The 23,732-nt window shown below is 36.6% G+C and overlaps 1 protein-coding gene across 2 annotated transcripts in view; it reads right to left on the minus strand.

The window, feature by feature from the left end:
* Positions 1–793: 793 nt before the first annotated feature.
* The window catches only part of DYNC1LI1 (dynein cytoplasmic 1 light intermediate chain 1), a 28,152-nt gene continuing 5,213 nt past the window's right edge, over positions 794–23,732 (minus strand). For both annotated transcript variants that reach the window (XM_065627586.1, XM_065627587.1), the window contains 11 exons: positions 17,507–17,623; positions 15,618–15,848; positions 12,046–12,215; positions 10,781–10,874; positions 9,003–9,138; positions 8,513–8,624; positions 7,137–7,196; positions 6,967–7,011; positions 5,863–5,983; positions 5,527–5,685; positions 794–3,214 (listed from right to left, as the gene is read on the minus strand). In XM_065627586.1, coding sequence (XP_065483658.1) covers positions 3,102–3,214; positions 5,527–5,685; positions 5,863–5,983; positions 6,967–7,011; positions 7,137–7,196; positions 8,513–8,624; positions 9,003–9,138; positions 10,781–10,874; positions 12,046–12,215; positions 15,618–15,848; positions 17,507–17,623 — 1,358 coding nt within the window. In that variant the 3' untranslated portion in view covers positions 794–3,101. The remainder of the gene's footprint in view (positions 3,215–5,526; positions 5,686–5,862; positions 5,984–6,966; positions 7,012–7,136; positions 7,197–8,512; positions 8,625–9,002; positions 9,139–10,780; positions 10,875–12,045; positions 12,216–15,617; positions 15,849–17,506; positions 17,624–23,732) is intronic.

Genomic DNA, 23,732 nt, shown 5'->3' on the forward strand with positions numbered 1-23,732 from the left:
GAACATGGTAGAGAGGAAGAGATTTGTAGAATTCCCCCAAAACAGTTTACTTTGAAGCTAATTGGCTCGTTGCCTACACAGAACTAGCCCTGAAAGTCCAAGGGAATTTATTTGGTTTACTTATTTTGTAGTGTTTTCGCAGTATTTATACTGCAACGCATTTAAAAAGTATTAATTTTTCTTTATGAAATATCATCTCCTGTAGATCTCATAGATACCTCTTTGCTTTCTGCTAGACTCACACTGAAGTATTGAAGGCACACGAGTGATTAGAAGCCAAATTCAAATTATTTGTGCTTTTATTGTTTTTAAAACTGGGGTCATCATAAACCTAACCCACCTACAGCTTAGGGCATGGAAGCACAATAAAGAATTATGCAGAAGTATTGTTGCCAAATTAGCTTCATTATTTTACCTAATTTATTTCTTACTCATTTTTGGTGCCTGACTTGATGGTGAAGGAAGAACAGGGAGTAGGATTCACTGGCACTACATTCTGTGAAAAGGGCTTTCTGTCACAGACTCCTTTTGCATGATAGTTCTGGTAAATCCCACCTTCATTGTCTACTCTCATCAAAGCAGTGGGCAGGGGAATTGCAAGTCAAGAGGACAGAGCAACCAGCCTAGTAGTCTTGGTCTCATCAGAGGGGAACAAGAAGCCAAAGCCATCAGGTTATGCAGAAACACATTCCCAGATGTTTTCCTTCTGTGGTAAAATACCTTAAAGTATTTTTTTTTCCCCCCAACAGCTGAGCAGGCTGTAGGTACATAGTGACAGCAGCATTAAAATAATTTGAACTTTAAGGAGGGGAGCACGCTACTTTAGTCTTCTAGAATGAACAGGCATGGTAGAGACAGATACCAAGTTCATATTTAGCCTTTTTTGTAAATAATAGTAAAAAAATAAAACTAAACAGCTATCAAGGTTGAGGGAAGAAATACATTTTAGAACCTTTAAATATGCAGAAGTGATATTTTGCCAGCTTTAAGAAATGAAATTATGAGTCATTCGTAAGGTTTTCTACTGTCTCAGCCTCCACAAAAAAAGGCACCTAGTGCAATAACTCTTTAATATATTACATCTAGTAATATATTTCAGTTTCAGAAAGGGTATTGTGCTTTGACAGATGCTGAAATTAACTAAATTAAAGATGTCAGGAGCTAAAGTTTTATTTCAAAAACTCAGACAATGCCAACTAGTTTAAGAAATTGCCCTAAAATGCAAAGTTTCACCCTACCAACACACAACACTGCAGTTGTATGAGGAAGCGGACTGGTGATGCAGGACCCATTGCCTCAAGCACATTTCAAATTTTCTTTCAGGAAGTTTGCATACAGAATCTACAGAACTGTTCTGATCCTGATGCATGCCATGCATCCATTATTGGATGCTCAATTTTTATTTTCTTCAAGATGTAATTTATTCAATAAAGTTGTTCATCAGCAGGTCATGCATTTCTCCATGTGCCACCTTTACTGCATCACTACCATAAGCAACATTTTAAGGACTCAAATTTGAACAACTGATCTGTAGTTAAGAATCTTTTCTGAAACTTGTCAGTCCACAATTCAATATTCTGAGTCAATTTTAACAAACACGCTTAACTTTAGGGAGTTAAACGTGCAACAACATATGTGTTGTTCTTAAGTAAATTTAGGTATTTTGAAAATATGGAGGCAATTCACTAGAACCACTTCAGAATGCAGGAATTAGAGAAGTGTACAAACATATTGAAAAGAAAGAGGATTTACCCCCTCTTTTTCAGTGTTTCAAAAGTTTTCTAAAATAAATTAAGATTCGTTGATTTTAAAAAACTGAACTCATTGAAGAAGTCTCTTGGCAATCATTTGATTAGGATATAATTTATACGCTTACTATTCTGTGGCTGGCAGTAGAAGATGACCACAGACTTGAAACAGAACAATAAAGTGATGCTCAGTGTGTGTGTGTACTGAAAGCTTAAGTCCTAACCTTGATCAACTACTTCTTAGGGTGTTGCCAAAGACTCCTATTACTGGAGTCATCAGCAGGATCCTTAGTGTAACTACTGTGCTTTTAAAACACATTACAGCAGAAACCACCCATGTCAGATAAGACAGTTTTACTCCTAGGAACAAACACTGCAGACTTACCCACTTCCTTCCAGAAGTGATATTTTAAGGAAGTTTAAATATCTACCAGCGATATTATTCGCCAAGGTAAAATGTAAAAGCACGTTTTAAGACTTTTTACACCACAACCTTCGATTTAACTGTAAATAAACAGGAACACCATGGCTTGAATGAAAATTATTTAAATTTGAATGCAGAGAATACTTTATTAACTGATTACAGTTTTGATGACCAATTTTAAACCAGAACTAATGTAGGAAACATAGTGGAGGACATTAAGGCTGAGCCATATATATATAGACAAGTCTGGATACTGATAATCTGTACATTTAACCTCTGCTTTTTCTTTATACATCTTTTATTCAGTGTCTGAAATTAATCAAAGAAAAAAATCTGGCCACTAATTTAGTCTTATATTTTTGCATGGGTTTTTGAATGCAGCATAGATCTCAGAGGAGATCCAACAGAGTTTTTTAACCATACTCGAAATGAAGTGTTCAACTGTAATTGGAATTTGTTGTTCTTATAGTTTTGTGCAATTAATTATTCTCTTCCCAAAGTGAGCAGTTGTTCTCTCCTGTAAACGTTAATCTATTTAAGATGGCATTAAACTTTTCTAACAGGTTGGGAAATTAATATAAATTAAGTGCCTGTGGTGTGTATCAGTTTTTCTGCTCTAAAAGCAACCCCATCACTTAAGTGAACATACTTGCAATTTTACAGGATTACACTGACTTTTCAACAAAACCCAGAAAAAAAATATTAATTTACTATTCTTGCACTGTGAACAGTACCCCTATGTGTGATAACCATTTTCCATCTGTACAGCTCCCTTTTGTAAAGCTGGGCAACACATAAAAAAGAAACAGACATCAACTCTTTGTGTTCTGAAAGACATTTCAGTTCTTTAGTTCCAGTCACTGAAGGAAGAGGCAGAGGCAAGTTTTAATTATCCCAGAAAACTGAACAATTGGTTTTATTTGGTGTCTTCAAGATGCTTCACCTTCTGTGGGAGATGTAGGTGTTGTAGGAGAGACCATTTCAGGTTTTCGTGAAATTCTGTCCAATTCTGCTTGAACATCTGTTAAAACTGGCTTCTGACCTACAAAATAAATGCATATCATTCAGTCATGTTCATGAAACAGTTTTGGGAAAGCCTATAGTATCTTTAATTCTCAAGAAGCACCTGTCAAACTGACCAAAAAAGGAAACCAGAAGAACTGGCTTTGCATCAGACAAATCCTAAAAATTGTTACTGTACACTTTGCATGCAGAGTAAAGGCATAAGGCCAAAACCCAAAAGAAACAGAAAGGAAACGGGAGAGAGAAAAAAAAAAACAAAAAACAAACCACACATCCTTCTGTATTTCCAATTTCTCAAAGAAACTTCCGTAACTATATATTGTCAACATATGAAGAGTTAATGTAATGTACAAGATACAGAAAAGTCTACTAAGGCTAGCAGTTATGAATAATTCTACACAATCTTCTGCATCATATGTATTTTAAATAATTCTGAATGTAGTAAATCAAGGGTTTCACCACAGACCAGTGAACTCAGTTCTACATACCTGGTCAGCATAAACCTGACACTGCTGCTCGTGGGTGCAGACAGACCTGCAGACGGCAAATCCCTTTCTCTCCTCGCCCACTTACCTCCTCCCTAACTTGGCATAGCACAAATGTTCATGCAGTCACATTTAGACGTGATCCAAGCTTAACGCACACTATTTTTTCCCCCCACCATTTTACTCTTAACTCTCACTCCTCTGTCTAGGTTTCTATTCCTCCATGTTCTACCACAAGAATGGAGATGACAATATGGGAAAAGGAAGCGCAGAATATTAGAGTCTAATGCCACGACAAGTCTGCATAGTATCTCAGGCTGTAAAGGAAAATTCTGGCATAATGTAGTTTTAGCAATGTCCCAGCATCCTTTCCGATGATGCAAATTAATAGGAACTATCCACAAAGCTAATTTTTGCCAGATGTACTGTGCTGTTTTTCACATTGTTTAAAGCAAGCTACTTCCATATCCAAATCAAAGCAGGGAATCTTGCAACTAATAAGCAGAGGAATTTCCCATAGCTATTGAGGAGAAAAAGTAATTCTCAAATCCCAAACTACCATCTTAGCAGCCAATTTTCTGATTTGAAAAGTGAATTTTATAGATAACGCTAAACACAAGACAGGAAATAACAAGTAAGGTGAAGAGGCCACATCTAAGCCAAACATTTTTATTTATGGGAATTCCTTCAAAAACCTAGTCCTTTGCCACATTAAACTGGCTACACCCTAACCCTTCACTTTTTGCACAGCAAGACATTTCTGAGAACATTTTTTTTCTCCATAGTACTTTAATTCTCTTCTTGAAGTTTCTGCCACGGCCTCAGACACAGCGCTTTTCTGGAGCACTGTGTCCATCTGCCTGGTGTCACCCAAACCTGCTGCCAGCCACTCCCCACGGGATTTTTCAGTGGGTGCTCTCTGCATCTCATCTCGTGTCTGCTGCATTTGTGTGAACCGTCCCCACAGGCTGCTCAAACCAGCGCTGCTGACTTTGCCTACAGCATGTTAGGAAGTACTCGGAAACTTTGCTCAGCCAACTGTGCTTTGCACATAGAAAAGGGAAGTGCATGCATCTAAAAATAAATTCAGGGTGAGTCTACACAAAATGTTAGTGGAAAGTGAGGTGGTTTTTCTCTTCCTACATAAAAGTAAACTCTAATGTCAAGTACCAATGAAACACCAGCATTGTCACCTAAGCACAGCACTACTAACCTCTGGGGAAGAGGGGAGGGAAGATGTCTGTATAGGTAGGTTATTAATTAATACAGAAACATTTTAATCTGGAATAGCAAGAAGCACCAGGGTATTCTTGCATCTACATTTAGAGCAGTCACTATTAGACATTTTTAGATGAATACAAATTATTAGTCATGTCACATAAAAAAATGCTATCAACAGAAAATACAAAGGTAGTTTTATAGGCTGTCACCAAACTCAATGAACCAAAATCTTCATCACAGATCTAGATCACTAGCAAAAGAAAATTTAAAGTTATTTTAACTTTGACAGTATTGTTAAAAAAATAAACTTGAAATTGAGTTCCAATATACCTGAAAAATATTAAAAATGGCTTATAGCATAAGCCATTATTGGGATGGTAGGGAACAAAGGAAAAAATGAAGAAGTCACATGGACACAATGCTTAAACAGCTACATGAAAGTTTTTCTTTAATCCTCAGAGCCATAAAAAGGCAATACTAAAGTGCACTGAAAACAGGCAAAAGCCATATCCAATAAAACATTCAGTTAAATATAGTAGTGTTCGTACCTCTGATAAACTATACTAATAGGAATGATCCACTACTCACAATTTAGATTGAGTTGATCTTTTATCATTATTCATACCTGATTTTTTTGCTGATGGTGGTAAGTTGCTGCCAGCACCTCCAGTGCCACCTCCTCCTGGGCTGCCACCAACACCACCAGGGCCACCAGGGGAACCAGTTTTCTTGCTCAAGAGACTATTGAAGAAGTTCGCCAGGACTCCTTCACTAGTAGCTCCAGCTACAAGGGGAGGGAGATGGGGGGGAAAAAAACCACAACACAAAACCAAACCAAAACTTTTTCTAAGGAAATACTAGTTTAGTGTATTAGACAATCTAAATAAGCATATTAAAGAAAGAAGGGAAAACAGCTATTTTATGCCCCCAACTCTGTTTGTGCCCTCCTAAGAAAAGGTACCTTTCATATTGGGATCAATTTTTTTTGACCCGGTAGGGATAGGTGTAACACTGGCAACGTTTGATGATACGGATCTATTTGGTGTCCTAGGAGATCCTCCAGGAACTCTTGGAGAGGCATCCTATTAAAAAACAATAAATCCAAAGCTGAACTAGTCAATCTTCTACAGAATTAAATCATGCAGTATAAGAGATACATGAAATGAAGCACTTTGTTATTTCTCACAGCTCCTAATGTATTTTTTTAATAATGTAGAGTCCTGTGCATGTGAAGAGACATAGGATTAGATTTTGCTGATTGTCTATGAGTTTTTTCACACTTGTATAAACATTCTTACAGATACTAACTTTAGTGCAACTAAAGCACTAGTGAAGCTTTTCATTTTATCCCAATGGGAAACCTGAAAATTTATCTGTTACTCAGTAGTGCTCCTGATTGTAATGAAAACTGCACTGATTAGATCATAGAGGAACTACACCAAATTTCTTGGAACGACAACACATACCACCAATACTGTAGAAAGGACTAAACGCAGCCTAGGAGAGAAAGCATTATTCACAACTCCAAGGGTAACAAGTCATGTTTCTGCAAAATTGCAGTTAATCTAAAACGGTAAAACTGCTTTTATAAGATCACATGCTCCCCGTTAAACTTGTGTTACTTTTTAGTTATTTTATTTGTACTTTAAATGTGGATGATATCATAGTTTTCATCTGACCTTAATTTTATATGCCAGTCTTAATATTCCTACAGAGGTAGTGCCAAATTTGGGATATAAAACTCACCAAGGCAATTCAGCCAACATAGTTTGCTCTCTGGCACATTCTTGGGACAGAAAGAGGAGTCAACTAACTGCTTAGATGTATTCCAGCATATGGAAAGTAAAGCCATGACGTTTAGCCCTGTCTGTCAGTACAAGTTGTCATGACTAGCTGTGAAGAACTGTCATAATTTTAGAACAGTATACGATGTAGACTTCAAACACAATGTAGTTTAAAAAATTAGATGAAAGAATGTTTGATAGTGCAATTTAGACAAGCAACCCTCTAATATAGGAGAGTGAATAATTTTCATGTGATGACGTTTAAAATTTTTATTACTAACCACTGGCCTTCCTGCAGCAGTAGGTGGTTGTTTCGCCAACTGTGACTGCAAAAAACAAACAAACCCATGTAGTGTTAGATACTACAATAACTAAGAATACAGAATCAAGCTTGTATTGAGAATGTTGTTAAATGAAACACTGGCTGTTTGTTTTAGAGACAGAAATTTACCTGCTGCTTCATAAGAAACACTTGGTCATCTTCTGCTACAATTTCTTTTTCATGAACAAACTGCAATACAAAAATATTAACATAATTTTGACTAAAAAAACCCCATTTCTTTTATCTCTCCCCATGAATATGACCAAGGCATTCAATAATGAACTCAATGTGTAAAATACTATATTGGCTGCAGACCACATTTTCTATACTTAAGACTACTACGTCATGATTCCATTACAGCTAAGTTAATTAGATGTGAAATAGAAGTATCATTAACTCCTTTGACCTGGCAGGCACAAGTCTCTAGATATATTTGTCGAAAGACCCATTAAAAAGTTCATTAAAGTGTTCAGTAAAAGAGTAATTAAGTGGCTACAAGGCACATTAAGGGGTCCCAGGAACTGTAACAAATGTTCACAGATGTATGCATTCTCCAGCATGGTCGTGTCTCTCTTAACTTATCAAGGCCCAACCTTGGTATTGTTTTATAGATAACTATGGCAAAAGTGACTCCACACCTGCATTGTGTCAGACTTGTATATGAACTGGACACAGACATCTTAGATCCCAGGTCTGCGCATCGAATTGCAAGCACTCTCCCTCCAAATACACTCACCGCATGCCTTTTGCCACAACAAGCACGGCAAATACCAATATCAAAGTTTATAATCCATGCCTGAAGTTTATAAGCATGCAAAAAACCCTGTCAGATTTTCCTTGGACACTTAGGATTTAACATACTACTATATTTTTTTTCTTTCTAAAGATTCAAAAAAAGAACATAAGTTTAGTTTTCTCAGCTAAAATAATTCACACTTGGAAATATGACCAGTCCCAATTTCTTAGCTTTGTTAGAAAAAGCCATAGAAATATTGCCTTTAATAACTTCTGTATGCATGTGGTCCACTGCTGCTGGCAGTTTATTCAACAAGCCCCTGTCTTTTCAGATAGTTCTGTCAAAGCCTTTTGTTAAATAGTATGAGAGAGAAAAATATACTGAATATATGCAGAACTAATTTTCACATATTTATTTTTGGTTCTGCATTGTCTCAAGCTTTCTTATTTTAAATACTGCAATAGAAACAGAAAGCATTATGAAGTTACAAGCAACTCCAAGCAACATGGAGTGTCCTTAAAAAAACCCTCAACCTGACCAACAGTTAAATGACACTTAAACTTCTCAATACCAAATATGCATTAAAAGCAAAACAAGTGCATTTGTATTCTTGAAAAATGTAACAGTGGCAGGAAAAAATGATAAGCTGGAAGCTTATGATAAGCTTATGATAACCTAAAAGCAAAGTCTCAAAGAAAGAGAAACAGTCAAGGAGCGACATGTAAATAAATAGATAAGAAGTTGAATGTCAAAAAACAGCTCCACTTACCTTTCTAACTGGTGGTTTTGTTATGATATCTTCAAAACTGTCATCTGCTTTTAGTGTCTGAAAGTTCTCGTGCAATATTCCTATCTTCTTGTCATTATCCCAACCTGCAGGACTAGATAAAGGATTATTTGGCTTTAAATTCTATTGTTGCTTCAGGTTATTCCTGTGTGCAATCCTGAACTGCACAGAACTGAAAGCCAGGAAAGTTGTCAGAGCTCCCACTCTACTGTGCAAGCTTGTTGTTGATTAGTACAACTAGTTAGAGATTGGTTCACCATAACAGAGAAGAGGAACATCTCTGGGTTTAGCATTTCTCTTTGGGGCAGCGAGTATTTGTAATCTCAATCCACTAGCACCCACCACACTCCAACTCATGAGAATGTTAAATGGAACTTTAAAAAGCATAAACAAAAAAGGTTCTAAATGCTGTTTACTGTCTTGCACAAATACATTTTGTAGTCATATACACACAATAATGCAGGTAACTTACATAAATACTGCATCTTTTTCCACAACCACAGCTGGAACATTGAAAGGAAATCCATACAACTTCTGGACTATATATTTATACACTAAATCAATGTTTTTGTTCTCCTTTACTGAAGTGTAAATAAGTGCTGCCCCATCTGAATAAACTTGTTAAAGAAAACTCAGTTTAGTGGCTAGTAAGAGATACTAAAGTGATCTTTTTTTGTTAGCTTAAAGGTTGTCTACTTTGTAGAATTTAGAGGGGGAATACAAAAAAACCCATCAAATAGGCCAAACAACTTCCAACACTTAATTTTTGAAATAAACTATTCAGTAATTTATATCTTTCTGCATTTGTTTGAGACCAACTCAGCTATTGATTTTTGAGTAAAGTACAGGCTCTTTTTACTTTCAAAGCCCACAATACCAGCAGTTCCACTACGATGCCTTCACAACTGTCTTCTGCTTTTAGTGAACAAATATTTTCATGCCATTATCCGTATATATCTTGTCATTATCCCATCCTGCAACATAGACACTACAGCACGAACACTAGTAGCTTCAAAAAAGCCAGAAGATCTTCCACTCCCCCACCTGGATTTTTAAATTAGGGGAGCAAATTCTCACATTATACAATGATCTGCTTTTGAACGAAATGAAGGCAAACGAGTTGTGCTGTGTGTCAGTTACCAAGAGAGTGCTTGGTATGCCAGCATGGTTTGGTATCAAATTAACACAGCTTATACAGAGGATTAATAAAAGCAGTGAGGGAAGTTTTGAGTAATTTTTACTTTGGGATTATAAAAATGCCAACCCCCCTAATTTATTTCTACATGCATGCAATTCAAATTCTAGAATAAAGCTACACAATGGGATCTAATTCCCATTCAGTGAAGTTTTGAATAGAATTCCAAGTTGCACATGGTATATACAATCACACAGACTAATTCCTACTAATCTTTCATATTCTTCCTCCATCCACATGACTTACTACAGTTACCCATAATTCCATTTTGAAAAATTAGGTCTTGGAAGCCCTTTGAAAGGCATGCCATCTTAGTACTCAACTGAGGTCAAGGTTCTTGAACTACTTTTTCCATCTGTTAACTGCTGTCTCTCCAATAGCATCTAAACTTCCCTTTACCACAGCACAAATGATGACAACACAATGTAGGCATGTTACTAGCATCTAAAATCTACATCTCAGCATGTCTAGCTGACTAAACAACACTAAACAGTATTTTATACACTTCTTTAAAAAAAAAAAAGAAGCTTAAAAATAATAATAGTAAGCAACAGCTTATGTGCATTGTGTCTGTACCAACACAAGAGAAGCCATTGGATCTTTCTTACAGCAATCCACACTTTCCTTCCTTCTTTCCTTCCTTTTATCCTGTGGAATTACTGAACCCTGAAGAGACTGCATAATTGGGTCAAAAAGACACATTCTTTATGTGTATCTGAAGCAAGATCATACTTAAATGAATTATCTTATTATTATTTTAGGGAGCTTGTCAGTTAAGATGTGCTGATTTGCAAACTGACTCCTAAATATGGAAACAAAGGCAAGTAAAGAAATTCACAGTAAGGGAACATGCTAGACTTTTGCAACTCTCTAAAAAAACCAAACCATAAAATAAACCAGAAAAGTTTAATTCTACATTGCCTGTAGGGGTAGCTGAAGCAGACTGCCAGCTACAGTAAAGGAGTTACTTTGGTACAGATGCAAATATTCTTTTAAGCTCATAATACAAAGATTTAATAGAGTCGTTATCATCTTTCTGATGTGTTAAAGGATACATTGTAAGCAAAACCGTCTAATATGTGACTGAATGAAGTCAAAGTGTTCATCTCTGTAGTCATGCTCTTTTTCCAGAACGCCAATGGCATCACACTGTCAAAATAAACACAAAATTAATATACCACTTCCAGTTATCTGTTGAAATAGCAGTGCTGCTACACATTCAAGGTCACAACTGGGCAAGAGTGGTGCAGAGAAAAAAAATCCCAAAACCTGCTAAGATAGTTTAGAAATATAATTGAACCATTTTTTAAAAATAATATATAACTTGATGTGCATGTACTGTGGTCAGCACTAACTTGGGAGTTAACGTGATTGCCACTTTTCATGCACTCCCCCACCCCCTTCCAATGCAATAACTCCAAGTCTCTGTTGAAGATTGATCTACTCAATGACACCACCATTTGCTGCCCAGTGGTGAGGTTTTTTGGGGGTTTGTTTGTTTTACACACTGTGGTGTTACAGGACATAGCTTTTTATTGAGTTACTACCTAGCCCTTTGCAAAAGGAGGCAAAAGCAGTAAATGTGAAAGCAGAAAAAGGGTGGGGTGCAGGAGGGGATAGAAGAATAATAGAGAGCCAGCAGGTGAGGAAAAACGTGCTTTTCAAAGGAGGGGATTAGCCTTCCAGTGAAGGAACAGTATATGCATCAAAAGGTTTATTCTTTCACTATGGACTAGCAGAGGCTGCTGATGTGGTATGTTTAATGTCCGTGAGAACTGAAGAGCCAGGGGAAAAAGAAAAAAAACAAGCCACAAGAGAAGCACACCATTTTTTTCTTTAGACTAAGAATATAGTTATATATCTAACAGAAACCAAAACAGACCACAGAAACACTCTAAGAACTGAGGAAAGTTAATAGAACAGCACTTTACTAACTAGAACCCTCAAATGTATTAATCTTCAGAAAAAGATCAAAAATATTTTAAAAACCTACCAAACCATTATTTGTGGAATAAGGAGGACTGTGGAGATCAAGGGGAATTCTAGTTCCTTACTGACTAGCTCACTTCTGTGAGCAAAACCAGGTCTGAGGTATTCCTCAATTCCTTGAAAACTGGTAGAACTCAAGGAGAAACTAATCCCAAAATAACATGCAATGAGGGCTTCCAGAAGATAACCAACCTTCAACGTTAACATTTTTAAAGAATTCTTATGCAAGGTATTCAAAATGATTTAAGAACCATGTGCTTCCCACCCCAAATCCACAACTGACAGAGGTGCTTAAATAAAATATGCAAAAAACCTAAAATGCGAAACAAACCTTTGTACAAACTACTACTACTGGAATGCCTAAGTTACATGTTAGTGTATCTGCACCCAGGGGTAAAATCACACTGTCATCTTTGTCTTCCTGTAATGAAGTATTTCTTCTCTGTGGAGAAGCTGGAAAATCCTCGCCTGGTTCTACATATTCCTGGAAGTCTCTTACCACTGAAAGTAAAAAAAGTTACATTAAAAGATCAGCTACTTTATTATTTCAACAATGATTTCCACTGCCATTGATCTCTAGCACTGTTGATTGTATAGCACTTCTGCTTCTTTATGTTGAAAAGAATTGAGCATGCATCAAGTGCTGACTATTTGTGTGCTCTGTGCAACACAAAGGAGAACTAGTAAATTTGACATCTGCTTTATCAGCAGCCAGAACATGATCAGATGAAACTGTTCATAGGGACAATATTAACCCATTTTTATATGATGACTGTGGAACCACTAGGCAGTTGCTATTAACTATTATTGCTTGATACACTTCCTAAAAGATGTAAGTTTCCTTGCATTCTTCTTGGCAAAATTAATGGAATGGTTTGCTAGAATAAACATCATTAATCCTTACACATACTGCTTAGCTGCTGCCTTACACCAGGTTTTACCCAAACCCCATTTGTCCACACTTTGCTCTCTCTGTACAGTGAATCTACAGTAGTAACAAGCAAAAATAATAGAATACACAAGCATTAGTTATTAACTAGCTTTATAATTAGTTAATAGCATATTAAATATTTGGTATGCTTTTACAGTAGATCAGATACTGCTTTAAAATTTAGCATAGAGAGTAAGTCAGAATATAACAAAAAAAATAGAAAAAAGATAAAGTGTAACTCTCTTGTCAGGTTCAGATGCATACAGCCAAGCCTTTAATTACAGTCACTTACTATTCTACAGTTAGAGATGCAATATTAGGCATCACATGTCCTGTTTCACACAGCAGAAACAAGATTCTAACAAACCCCACTACTGATTACTTTTCCATGAGCAGGACATCCTGTTTCAGCCCAAAAAAAAAAAAAAAAAAAAAAAAAAAAATCAGGCAGCAAATCAACTGAGCTGAAATCATGCATGCTAACAGCTAACTACTCCAGGACATTCTTACTGCTTTGTCCTGATTTGCAAGGTGTTTCAAAAAGACGGACCCAATTTCAAAGCAAATATATATTAAATTTGGTCCATCTTTTTTAAATACCCTGTATGTTCATCTATCCCTATCTTCACTAAACTGATTGAAGCTCTTTGAGTTTGTATCTAGAAAAGCATTAGTTGAATTAACAGAGCAAGACTTATTTCAATGCGCTAGAGAAAGAAATTATTAGGCCAAGATTATTCAAGATTTCTGCATATCTTGGAGTTCAGAATAACAAAAAGCACATGCACAGATTATCATCTCTGCTTGAACAGTCAGCTTGGGTTCTTATCCAGGGAATGCTGCTACTTCAGTCTGGTCTGAGAGCTTCCCAGAGTTCTCACCAAGATACGCCAGCCACTCAAGTGAATCTTTCCTACACAGCATGCTCTCTGTTCTGGGATAATTGCATGCTAAAACAAAACAAAACAAAAAAACCCACACTGCTCCAGTGCTAGAAGTCCTCCAGTGGCTTCTTAAAAGTCCTGCTGTGATCATAACATACTCATCTTTATACAAGAAAACAGTAAAAAGCAGGACCAATGTAGTATATCACAGCTCAGACTGTGGAATACCATCTCAGGTCTTCCTTAGAGACACTATTAAAATGACCGGGCCACAAGGCTTCATTAGACACAGCGGAATTCGGTAACAGGAAGAGCTATTCCAACCCTTCACACACAGCTGCCATGTATCCCCTAATGCCTTCCCATACCACTTGCCCTCACAGGGTTTTGGAGTGAAGTTGCTAGAACTGCAAGACAAACACAGCAGCACACCTCCAGAAAACTACACACACAAACCCGCAGCAGATTTCAGTCCTTCGAACAAGTTAAATCAGCTCACAGAGGCCTCTCAGGAGCACTGAGACTGACACAAGAATGAAGTAGGACCACACAGCCAAAATTCAGGCAAGCAAGATTCCTCCCTCCTCCTCCGGGCAGTGTCAAGCCCAGCAATGCATGAAGCCACATCCCGGGAGGTTCAAAACAAAAACAGCTTCCAGTCCTATCTGGATTGTGTCCAGGGCTTCTATTATAGCCAACAGGCAGACCATCAATATCTATAAGAATTAGACTAGATGATAAAAGAACAAGAGGGCAGACAAAACTTTTTATGAGTAGCTGCTCTTCTTGAGTCACTTCATCACTTGAATTTTCCAGAATTTGTGGAGTTTCCCTATTCTGTTCACTCAGTAAAGAAACAAAACTATCAGCCTACACATTTTTTATAACAGAGATGGTGTGTCCTTACTACTTCCATCCAGTAAAATCCTATCCTGAAACTGTTTGGGGTGGTGTTTAATACAAACACACACACTACCACCACCTCCCAAAATCAAAATCAAAACAAAAACCACACCCCAAAGAGCTCAGCTCCTCCCTCCTAAACAAGTTCTCGTTGCAGAAGATACGATTCTCATGGATGTTACTTCCCTTAAAATATTCTCTCTCTCAAAAAATAAACGAAACAAGCAACACCCTCCCCCCATTCCAGAGTATCTACAACTGTCACCTTATGGGCTACTCAATCACAGCATGACTACAGACTGCATTTCTTAAAAAGCTATCTGGCAATCTGGCAGTCAGTTGCTTAAGAACATACCAGTTCCAGAGAGCAACTTCAGACTTACAAACAAAGTTTAATCATGCCATTTGATCTTAATACACAACCTTCTCAAATGTTCTTCCTTGTAGTAATTCACTGATAGATGAACAGGAAAGACTCCTGTTCTGGTACCCCAACAGAAATACAGGGGCTACCCAAAAGTAATAGAGCTATGATGTTAGTGAGTTCAGTCAGATAATTTAAGGAATCCTGCAAAATCTTTACATTCTGCATGTTTAAAACTAAAAAGCCAGGACACTGATAGAGCTATATCATATCCATGCCAAAATAAACATATAGCTGCATTAGTGTCAATAACAATAATGACAGAACTTTCCAAGTAGAAAGGGCCCAGACATTGCCATGCTGTCATGAATCCTTTCAACATTTACACTTCTGGTAGGCAGGGATCAGGTCCCAAATTCTCTAGACTGACTATCTACAGGAACAGTTAAGAAGCTGATACAGTGATTTGCCTTTAAAATAAATAAATAAATGAAATAAAAAATTGAAAGCTAAGAAGTTTTGTCTTAGAGCATCTTATTTAAGAAAGATCTGTAAGAAGCAGATTGTAAATTCAACCCAGCTGTGTTCATTCTGCAAGTTTTGGGTTTTTTCTAGAAAAAGGTACTTTTGTTAGAAAGAAATACTAGTATTGTTCATATAGCAACTTGAGGCTTATCAGAAGCTTGACTTGCTTGATAACTCCTAATTTTAAGTAACATTTCCAAAGAATGAAAAAGACTGCAATGGAGAGATTAAATGGTTCAGAAAGCATTAAGCATATTTGATTTAAACAGATTCCTACGTATTTGCAGAATACTCACACTTTTGTTCCATTTCTTTCATTTCTTCAGGAGGAATTTTTAACTTGTCAATATGTTCTCTTACAACACTTGCCCATTTTTGTAAAGAATCCAGTGCAGTCCAGGGTCTAGACATGTCCACTACCAACATAATTAGAGTGTCCTTTAGAGAGCTTGCCTCCATCGCAAATTTAAGAAGACCTTTATGATACAGATCACCATCCAAAATCCATACATTACATCTTGTTTGGTCTATGAAAAAAGAAAACAACATTTTACAAGACTCATTGAAAGAATCCACTATGTAATGGCTATCAAATCTTCTTCAGACATGTAAAATACAAGGAAGAAAGCAGATTATATGTTAAATCAACTGAGAGAACATACATAATAACACAGCAAACTGCAGCTTGTGGAGACTTCCCCCCTCTTTCAAACCCTGATGTTTAATGGCCGGTAAATGAAGATCTTAAATACATTACCTGAAAGTGAGAATCCAGAGATAGCATTCAACATTTCCAAAACTAATTTTCACCATTTTAGAGAGGGAAAACGTTTTCTTCAAGATGCAGCTTAGAAGGGGGGAAGTGGGTGAATTCAGCCATCCCTTCTCAGTCCTTAGTCTGCTCAGCTCTCAAGGACTGCCATCTGCCCTTCAGAACTCCAATGTGATATACCTATATAACTTTTAAAGTACAGGAAGTACCTTGGCCCTTCAAAAAACTGGAGCAGAACTGCAAGTTTTAAAATTATTTAGATCACCCTAGCATGCAAGAAAGTTATTCTTCAGATTTGCAAAAGGACAATCACCATACCAATAGACCATTCCACTGCTTTTTTTTTTTTCCCCAAAACCACCACACTCTAATATTCAGAGACACTTCTGTGGTAAATGAAGAGCTGGTGATGCAAAATTAGATAGCTTAATATAATTACATTTTTCCTTCAGGTAAGTTTTTATTAGTTCTTACAGAAGTTCCGAGAAAGACATTTAGACCAAACTCCTAAACCTCTTAACCCCGGTCAAGTAATTTTTGAGACCAATAGCCAGACATAGAACTCGGGAATGCAGCGATTTCAGAAAAAGAGGCCAACTTCTTCCAGTTCCCCTTCTACCTGTATTTGTCTTTATAGCATGGACAAGACTCCTCATTTTCCCCCACAGCTCCGAGCATGCTCTTATTCACACCCCACTCACTTTACAAGTATTACCTCTAGATAATTCATTGCGCCTCCACAGTGCCCAGTCATACTCTTTTCCTTGTTCCCCCCACATATAAGCATCAATTATCCATTCCATAACTACAGGTATTTGGGATCTTGATCTTAAACATCTTTTTACCCTCTAGCCATCAGCCAACTCAAGCCAGTTGAAACACAGTTTCTACTTTACTTTCTTTTTCCTCCAAATGTATTTGTTATTGGGTTTTTTGTTTTTAAAATCTCCTTGAGCATTGTGCAAATTTTCCTACCCATCAATATATGATATGCAGTCTTGCAGATTCTGATACCACCAAGACGAAGGCTCCTCTGTATGTCCAAAAAGATAAATACTAGCTACAATAATTGAGATGCAAGATAAGAGCCTAGGCACCTTTTTCTCTAGGCCTGAGGAATGCACTTTTGCCTACCATCCATTCAGAATGTTGCAGCTAAGACTGCTTCCCAGGTCCTTTCAGCCTTTTCTTTTGACTTGTTCCTCTCTTCCTCTAACACTTAAATGGTCATTCATGGTATTTACTAAAGGAATTACACTGAGAAACTTCCTCATGATGCAAATCATTCATTGCTTAAGTTAGACTCCTGCAAATTATCAAGAAAGAAAAACATCCCACTGTCATTCCAACTATCACACCACTGAACCACTGCTTTCAAAGTGGTTTAAGATATTATTAGAAACACAAACTTACCATCTCGATCTTCATCGTGAACATTTAAATACAAATACTCCATTCCTCTTCCTTTTTTGTACTCCTCTATTCCTTGAATTTTTCCTATTAAGCTAGTTTTACCTGCTCCATCTTCACCTGGAGGGACAGAAGTTGGATACCACTCAATCTTTAATCACAATTACGTATTAAAAACTACATGGGGCAAGAAGGAAACCATATACTAACACACTGACTGAGCTCATTAAAGTTTTGAAATATGGTGGGCTTTGCCCAACTCATCCATCTGATCAAAGTACATGCCTCAGCTGCAAATCTTATTTCTAACTATTGATAAATTCAATTATGCCACTAACGATCCTATCTGAAATAGGGTCTTACACATATCTTTAAGAAATTACCTTAAGGAGTAGTTAAGCACCTTAAACAACTCTTGCAACTGCAAGCAAAATGGTAACAAAGTCTTTCTAAAGTAGAGTTCAAGTCACAGTAAGCTCATTTTAGAAAAATATGATTTAGAACTCTCTCAAAAGGGGATTTTACTCAATAGAATGCAAAGGTGTTAAAAAAAAAAAGGAGAGAAAAATAAGACTGGAACTGAAGCTTAAGATCTGGTTAAATGAAGTTAAGTGAAAAAGGAAGTCGTATCAGTTTAACTTTTTCAAGATTTAAGAGTTGGTTTGCTAGGTTCTTAACTTTATTAAACCAAGACACACCTAGGAAAACAATTATAACTAATTTTAAATAAACATTGAAAAGCACAGCTACTTTCTATTCATATACCAAGATTTTCCTCTTCTTAGGAGAATATTCTTTTAAATAAAAGTTCTGCCCAAGAAATGAAGCGTTCAAGCTTCTTTACCAGAGATGAATTACAATTCCTCCTCTGCCCTCACCCAAGTACCTATCCAAGCTTCTAAAATTTGTCATCTACAAATAACTGAGGAGAATTCATTAACAGCTGCTGCACTGACATGTTACACTGCTGAAGTTGCTATTACTTTTGCCAACAACTTCTGTATGATTCACTCCGTTATTTTACCTTTTTAAACAGGCAGCTTCAATTCATTTGTGCCAGTAGAAGGCTCAAAAGGTAAGACAAAATAAGACTTGTTTTTCCTTTTAAAGAGGGGTTGCACTTAACAGCTTTCCTAGTTGCATTTAACAGCTGACCTCTACATTCTCTTGCATACTAGCTTGTTTCACATACGTGGCAATAAAGATTATAACTAGTTTGCACTGGAAAAGCTTAGCATCTTCTGCAAAGTACATCTGCCAGTTCTTAACAAAAGTAGCTGCAACTTAAGTCTAAGAAACATCTGTGGTTATAAAAAGTTCTACACATGACAAAAGATACACCTAACCAGTCTAAACTAAAACATACAAATGCTAATATCTATGCAACTATATTGTTTGGAAGTGCCCATGCTAGACAATATAGACAAACTTGAAATATACATCCCCCAAACCCTTATCACGGCTGTGTGTTGTGTGATTTCCTGCCCACCTCTGGATTTCCAAATGCCTGAAGTAAACCGAAGTTCAGTACTATTAAGGTAATGTCTTACAGCAAAAATAAGAGCTGGAATTTTATTCCCCCCCCCTTCAGGTTTTCTAATAATTATCTTCAGAGTCTACACAGAAAGAAATTTTATCAGTACAACAAAAGAAAAGTTTATTTGATGTAAAATTAGTACCTTTCGACACATATGTATGCACAGTAATCATTTCAGCCTTACATCATGGAATTAGTTCATTTTAATCTGTTCTGTGAATAAGATTCTCCACTCCCTTCTCCTTAGCAAACAGCCACCCATTTCAAAACACCAAGATCAGGTAGGTGGATCACTGACATATATTATATAACTGTATCATACAAGTTACTGCATGCAGAGAGCAGTGCTCATCATTCACTAGAAAGCCAGAATGATGCATCAGTGGAGTCTGAAGGGTTTGGAACTACTTTCATTAATTACTCAGGTAAATGAAGAGAATAGTAGAGTTTGCAGATGACAGAAGAGAAACCAGAAGATCTGTGGAGAAAAGAATTAGAAGCAATACTGACAAGTGGTCCAAAACAAATTCTCATTGCTATGCATAAATCAAGTAGTCTACAAATAGGATGACTCGCATGCAAGGGTGCAAGATAGCTGCCTAGCCTAACGTTTTCTATTCCACAGGAGATCCAGAGTTCTCAAAAGATTTAAGCCAAATTAGAGTCAATATTATGGAAAAAGCTGTCAGAAAGTAAAACCGGGACCATTGTATATGACATAAGTACTTCCTCCTCTTTGCCACAAAAATAATCATTAAAAGTTGGCTAAGTTCTCTTGGATAAGAGAAAATGCTGGAAAGTAGAGGTAGATGGAACCTCAAGTCCTTTTTTTAGTATGTTGCATATACCTTTTACAATTGTGACAGCTGCAAATGTATCTATCTCCTTGCTATTAATTTATTTTTCCAACCTAAACTCTTCAATATAAAAACACATGAAAAGTCATCATACTTTGAATATATCGAGTTATGCTAGAAAAGAGCAGCAGTATAATTTTGCTTTGTACTTACTCTTCAGCAAGAGCACCAAAATACAAATCAGTCTTAAACCAGTGCTTATCTAAAACTCCTGAATAGTTGTTACAAATCTCATTAGGAAATCAATTCTAAGTGCACGCAATACTAGCTTTTAAGACTCCTCAAAACTCAAACATTTTATTGTAATGCCTTTAGTACGTACAGAAGCTTCTTTTCACCAGAGTAGGAAGGAAATATTTGTGAGAAGATTAAAGTCTATTAGCTATTTCAAGTGTTATCGATAATGTACATCATAGTAATGCAATTAGCATTAAGTACTACCAGGGACATATATAAAAGTATATATGCTTTAAAAAAAAAAATCCATTACATACACACACACGCTACATGACATCTGAAATTACAAACCCCAAGACGTTTAAGCGTATTTATCTTTTTTAATTGTCTCCGGATATCTCTAAAGTATATAAAAAAGTAATACTGCGTAGTTTCAGACAAAAGGGAAATTTCATATTCCTCTGACTTAAACATCATTGCATATTAATATTATGAAACAGATTTTTTTTTTAAGTGCTACTGAAGCACTGTATAAAAATAGGGCCTCATGCACCTTCAAAAAGAGTCATCATCATCCTCCTCTTCCCTCCAAATGTTGAGATGGACAATCCTTTAGCTTCTTTATTTCTGTGTGATAATCAAATTAACAACTGACTTCCATTCATAAGTTCACAGAAGAAAACACTTCTAACACACAATTCTTGATATAGAATTGCAAGGTAGAATAAAAATCAAGTAGATTGTTGCAAATTTAAGATTTTGCATGCTTCTTTTGCAAGTAACATAAAAGGTCCTCCTCTTCCAGAGTAAATTCTAGAGAACTAAAATTCTCCATTACATCATACTGTACTTATACATTAATACTACAGTGAGGAAACAGAAGTGATGCTGTCAGCAAGCAGTGCTATACACCGAAGCTGAACACAAGTAAAAGAGGGATTTAATTTCACAGAAAAGTCAGGCAAGGAAGCAGTTGAAACAAAGCCAAACCAATCTGCTTGCACACAGTATTTCACCATCTTGTCAACAAAATGGAAAGTCTTATACAAAACTAAACTAAAGCCATTTCATTTTTGTCCCCACACTCCTACCCTCCACTCCTCTGCTGAGCTCCTAAGGTTTGGGGTTGTGTTCCTCAAAGGTTCTCTGTCCAAGGTGCTGCTCTGCCTACAGCACAGAGGTTGAGGACACCCTGATCGTTGCTGCCCTCAAAGAGATAGGAAGCTGTAATACACCCCCCTGCCCAGCCCCCTCCCTTCTCTCTACTGCAGGCAAAAAGTATGTTTACTGAACAGAAAATGGAGCATCACTAAGTGGTCTGCTACAATAAAAAATTTAGCAGAACGGTCACCCATACATGGGAGGGATAGGCAATGAGGTGAATGAATTGCCTTCCGTAAGTGTGGGCAAGCAGGCACTGATCTACAAACTGCTACTTAAACTGTTCAACCATAAACTATCACATCAGAGATAACTTAGGCTCTCTATTCCAGACCTTCTCTAAACTCTTAATTATAACTAATTATTTTAGAATATTTACTACTTATGCTATTTCCACATTTATTTCAGTTTAGAAAATGAAAACAGAAATACATTTTCACTTGTCTTAAGACATTTCTTTCTTCTCACAGAAATCTGTACATGGAAGAGCAATCAATGGGTTATCTCCAGGACAGACATGAGTTTTGACTTTTTATTTAAATCGTTTCTCCACTGTAAAGTGTGTTTAAAATATGGCAAGGCAAATAAGCAAGAGGCGAATGTTTCATTTGTGTCATCAGTATTGTTGGTCTACCCCATCTTCCATCCCGGGCTCTGATTTTTTTCAAGTCTTTGAAAAGCCCTGGATGCATGTAATTGCATGTAATCTATAATCCTACTTGTTCCTTAAAGGAGGTTTTTTTGTGTGCTTTTTAAAGCCATAAATTAAAATTCAGCTTGATGTGGAAAGTATACATCTCTAAAAAATATGTTCAAGCAAGGCCAAGCAAAACTAGAGAGAATGGTTCTCATTAATCCCTTCCACCCCCCACAAAAGACATATTTTTGGAAACTAGCTTTATACTTTTTACAAAACAAAGCCAGCTTTTGGGTAGGACAATTCACAACATCTAATATTTCTAACATAAAATATTGAATATTTTTATTAATAGAAAAAACTCACCTCGCTTAAGTATGATAGAACAAAGATCCAAATCTGAGTTATCAAAACAGGTCAGAGATGCTTTCCCAGAATCACAGAGCAATCTCTATTCCACACCATTTCGAATGTCTGAATCCTAACACAGTGGAGACGTAACAGCCTTCTTCCTACTAGAACCAAGCGCATGTGTACTATAACTATTTTTGAGATAAAACACTTCTCACAAGCTAATAACTGCTTTTTCCACAGCAGCATATTAGTGAGAGACTTGTTTACACATACTATAGTAATTGAAGAATGCCTTTTGCAGAAGAAGACCAAAATAATCAGAGTAAGCCAAATTTAGTTTGTTTTCAGAGAACTGAAGAACAAAATTAATTATGCTGATGAGATCCCTCTCCAGAATCCCTCAAAACAACATGGTGGTTCACTCTAAATATCAAGTCTTCAAATAGTTTGCCACTAAATTACAATTTACTCATTGGACAAAAAAACTCCACCAGATAAGTCTTTCTCCTCACACATGATTCATTTGGTATCTTTGTGGCACTGAAAAATTAAATAATTTTTCTGAGGAGCACCTTAATTGCACTTCTGCACTATGACATGATAGAAAGCAGATGGTAAGACAACTGTTCCAGCATGCCTTTTGCCAAGTCCTGAACCAAAAGAATACATGGCCTGACTGTGGAAAAGGGTACAGCAGTTACAGTGTTACTTAATGCTTGGAGAAATACATGGTCAGAAAAAGCCAAGTACTGCAGAGAATTCTGTAGTGAAAATGAACAGCATACATGTCTAACATAAGCCTCTTCCCTTAACACAACAATAAGTCTGTATTTTACCCAGGTTCACTACCAAAATAGAATAATCTCATGTTACTATCAAAAGGCCATCTTTATCGGTCCTCCTGCCTCTAACCTGCCTGAAGACCACAAAAGCACAATTCATTTCGCTGTTCCTCACCTTTGGGGCTATTTCCGAGATAGATCCAGTAATCAGCAGTACCTCCAGCAAAGCAGAGACAAATTAAAATAAATGCAATTCAAGAATTTCAGAACTTCCTGTGCTATTCTAAGTAAGTTTTACTATAATACACAGCATCCATGTAATTCTGGCTTTTTGGAAAAGCATTTATAGCAGGAAGGATACTACAAAGAAGTTGTTCTAAAAAAAAACAAACCAAACCAACCAACCAAAAAAGTAGTTGCAAAACAAAGCAATTTGAATTTTATCTAGGTCAATGCCCCATCAAAACAATTGACACTTCAGAAATATAACTCTGCTGATTGAAAGAAAACTTGGCCACATTTGGAAGGCTTTCATCGCCTGTAAAGGTGAAGAAGTTGCAAGAAGAGGAGGAAAAGAAGCTATCTGAATTAACTTCTGCAGTACTAGAGAATTAAGAAACATTTGGGATGAACAATAAGGCCAGTATCAACAAGCAGTATTTCATCACCTGTAATGACAAAATGATCACAGCTAAACTTTTGGCTATTTCAATAGGAAAAAATA

This window comes from Caloenas nicobarica, chromosome 2 (genome assembly GCF_036013445.1).
Source record: "Caloenas nicobarica isolate bCalNic1 chromosome 2, bCalNic1.hap1, whole genome shotgun sequence".
NCBI classification, from domain to species: domain Eukaryota; kingdom Metazoa; phylum Chordata; class Aves; order Columbiformes; family Columbidae; genus Caloenas; species Caloenas nicobarica.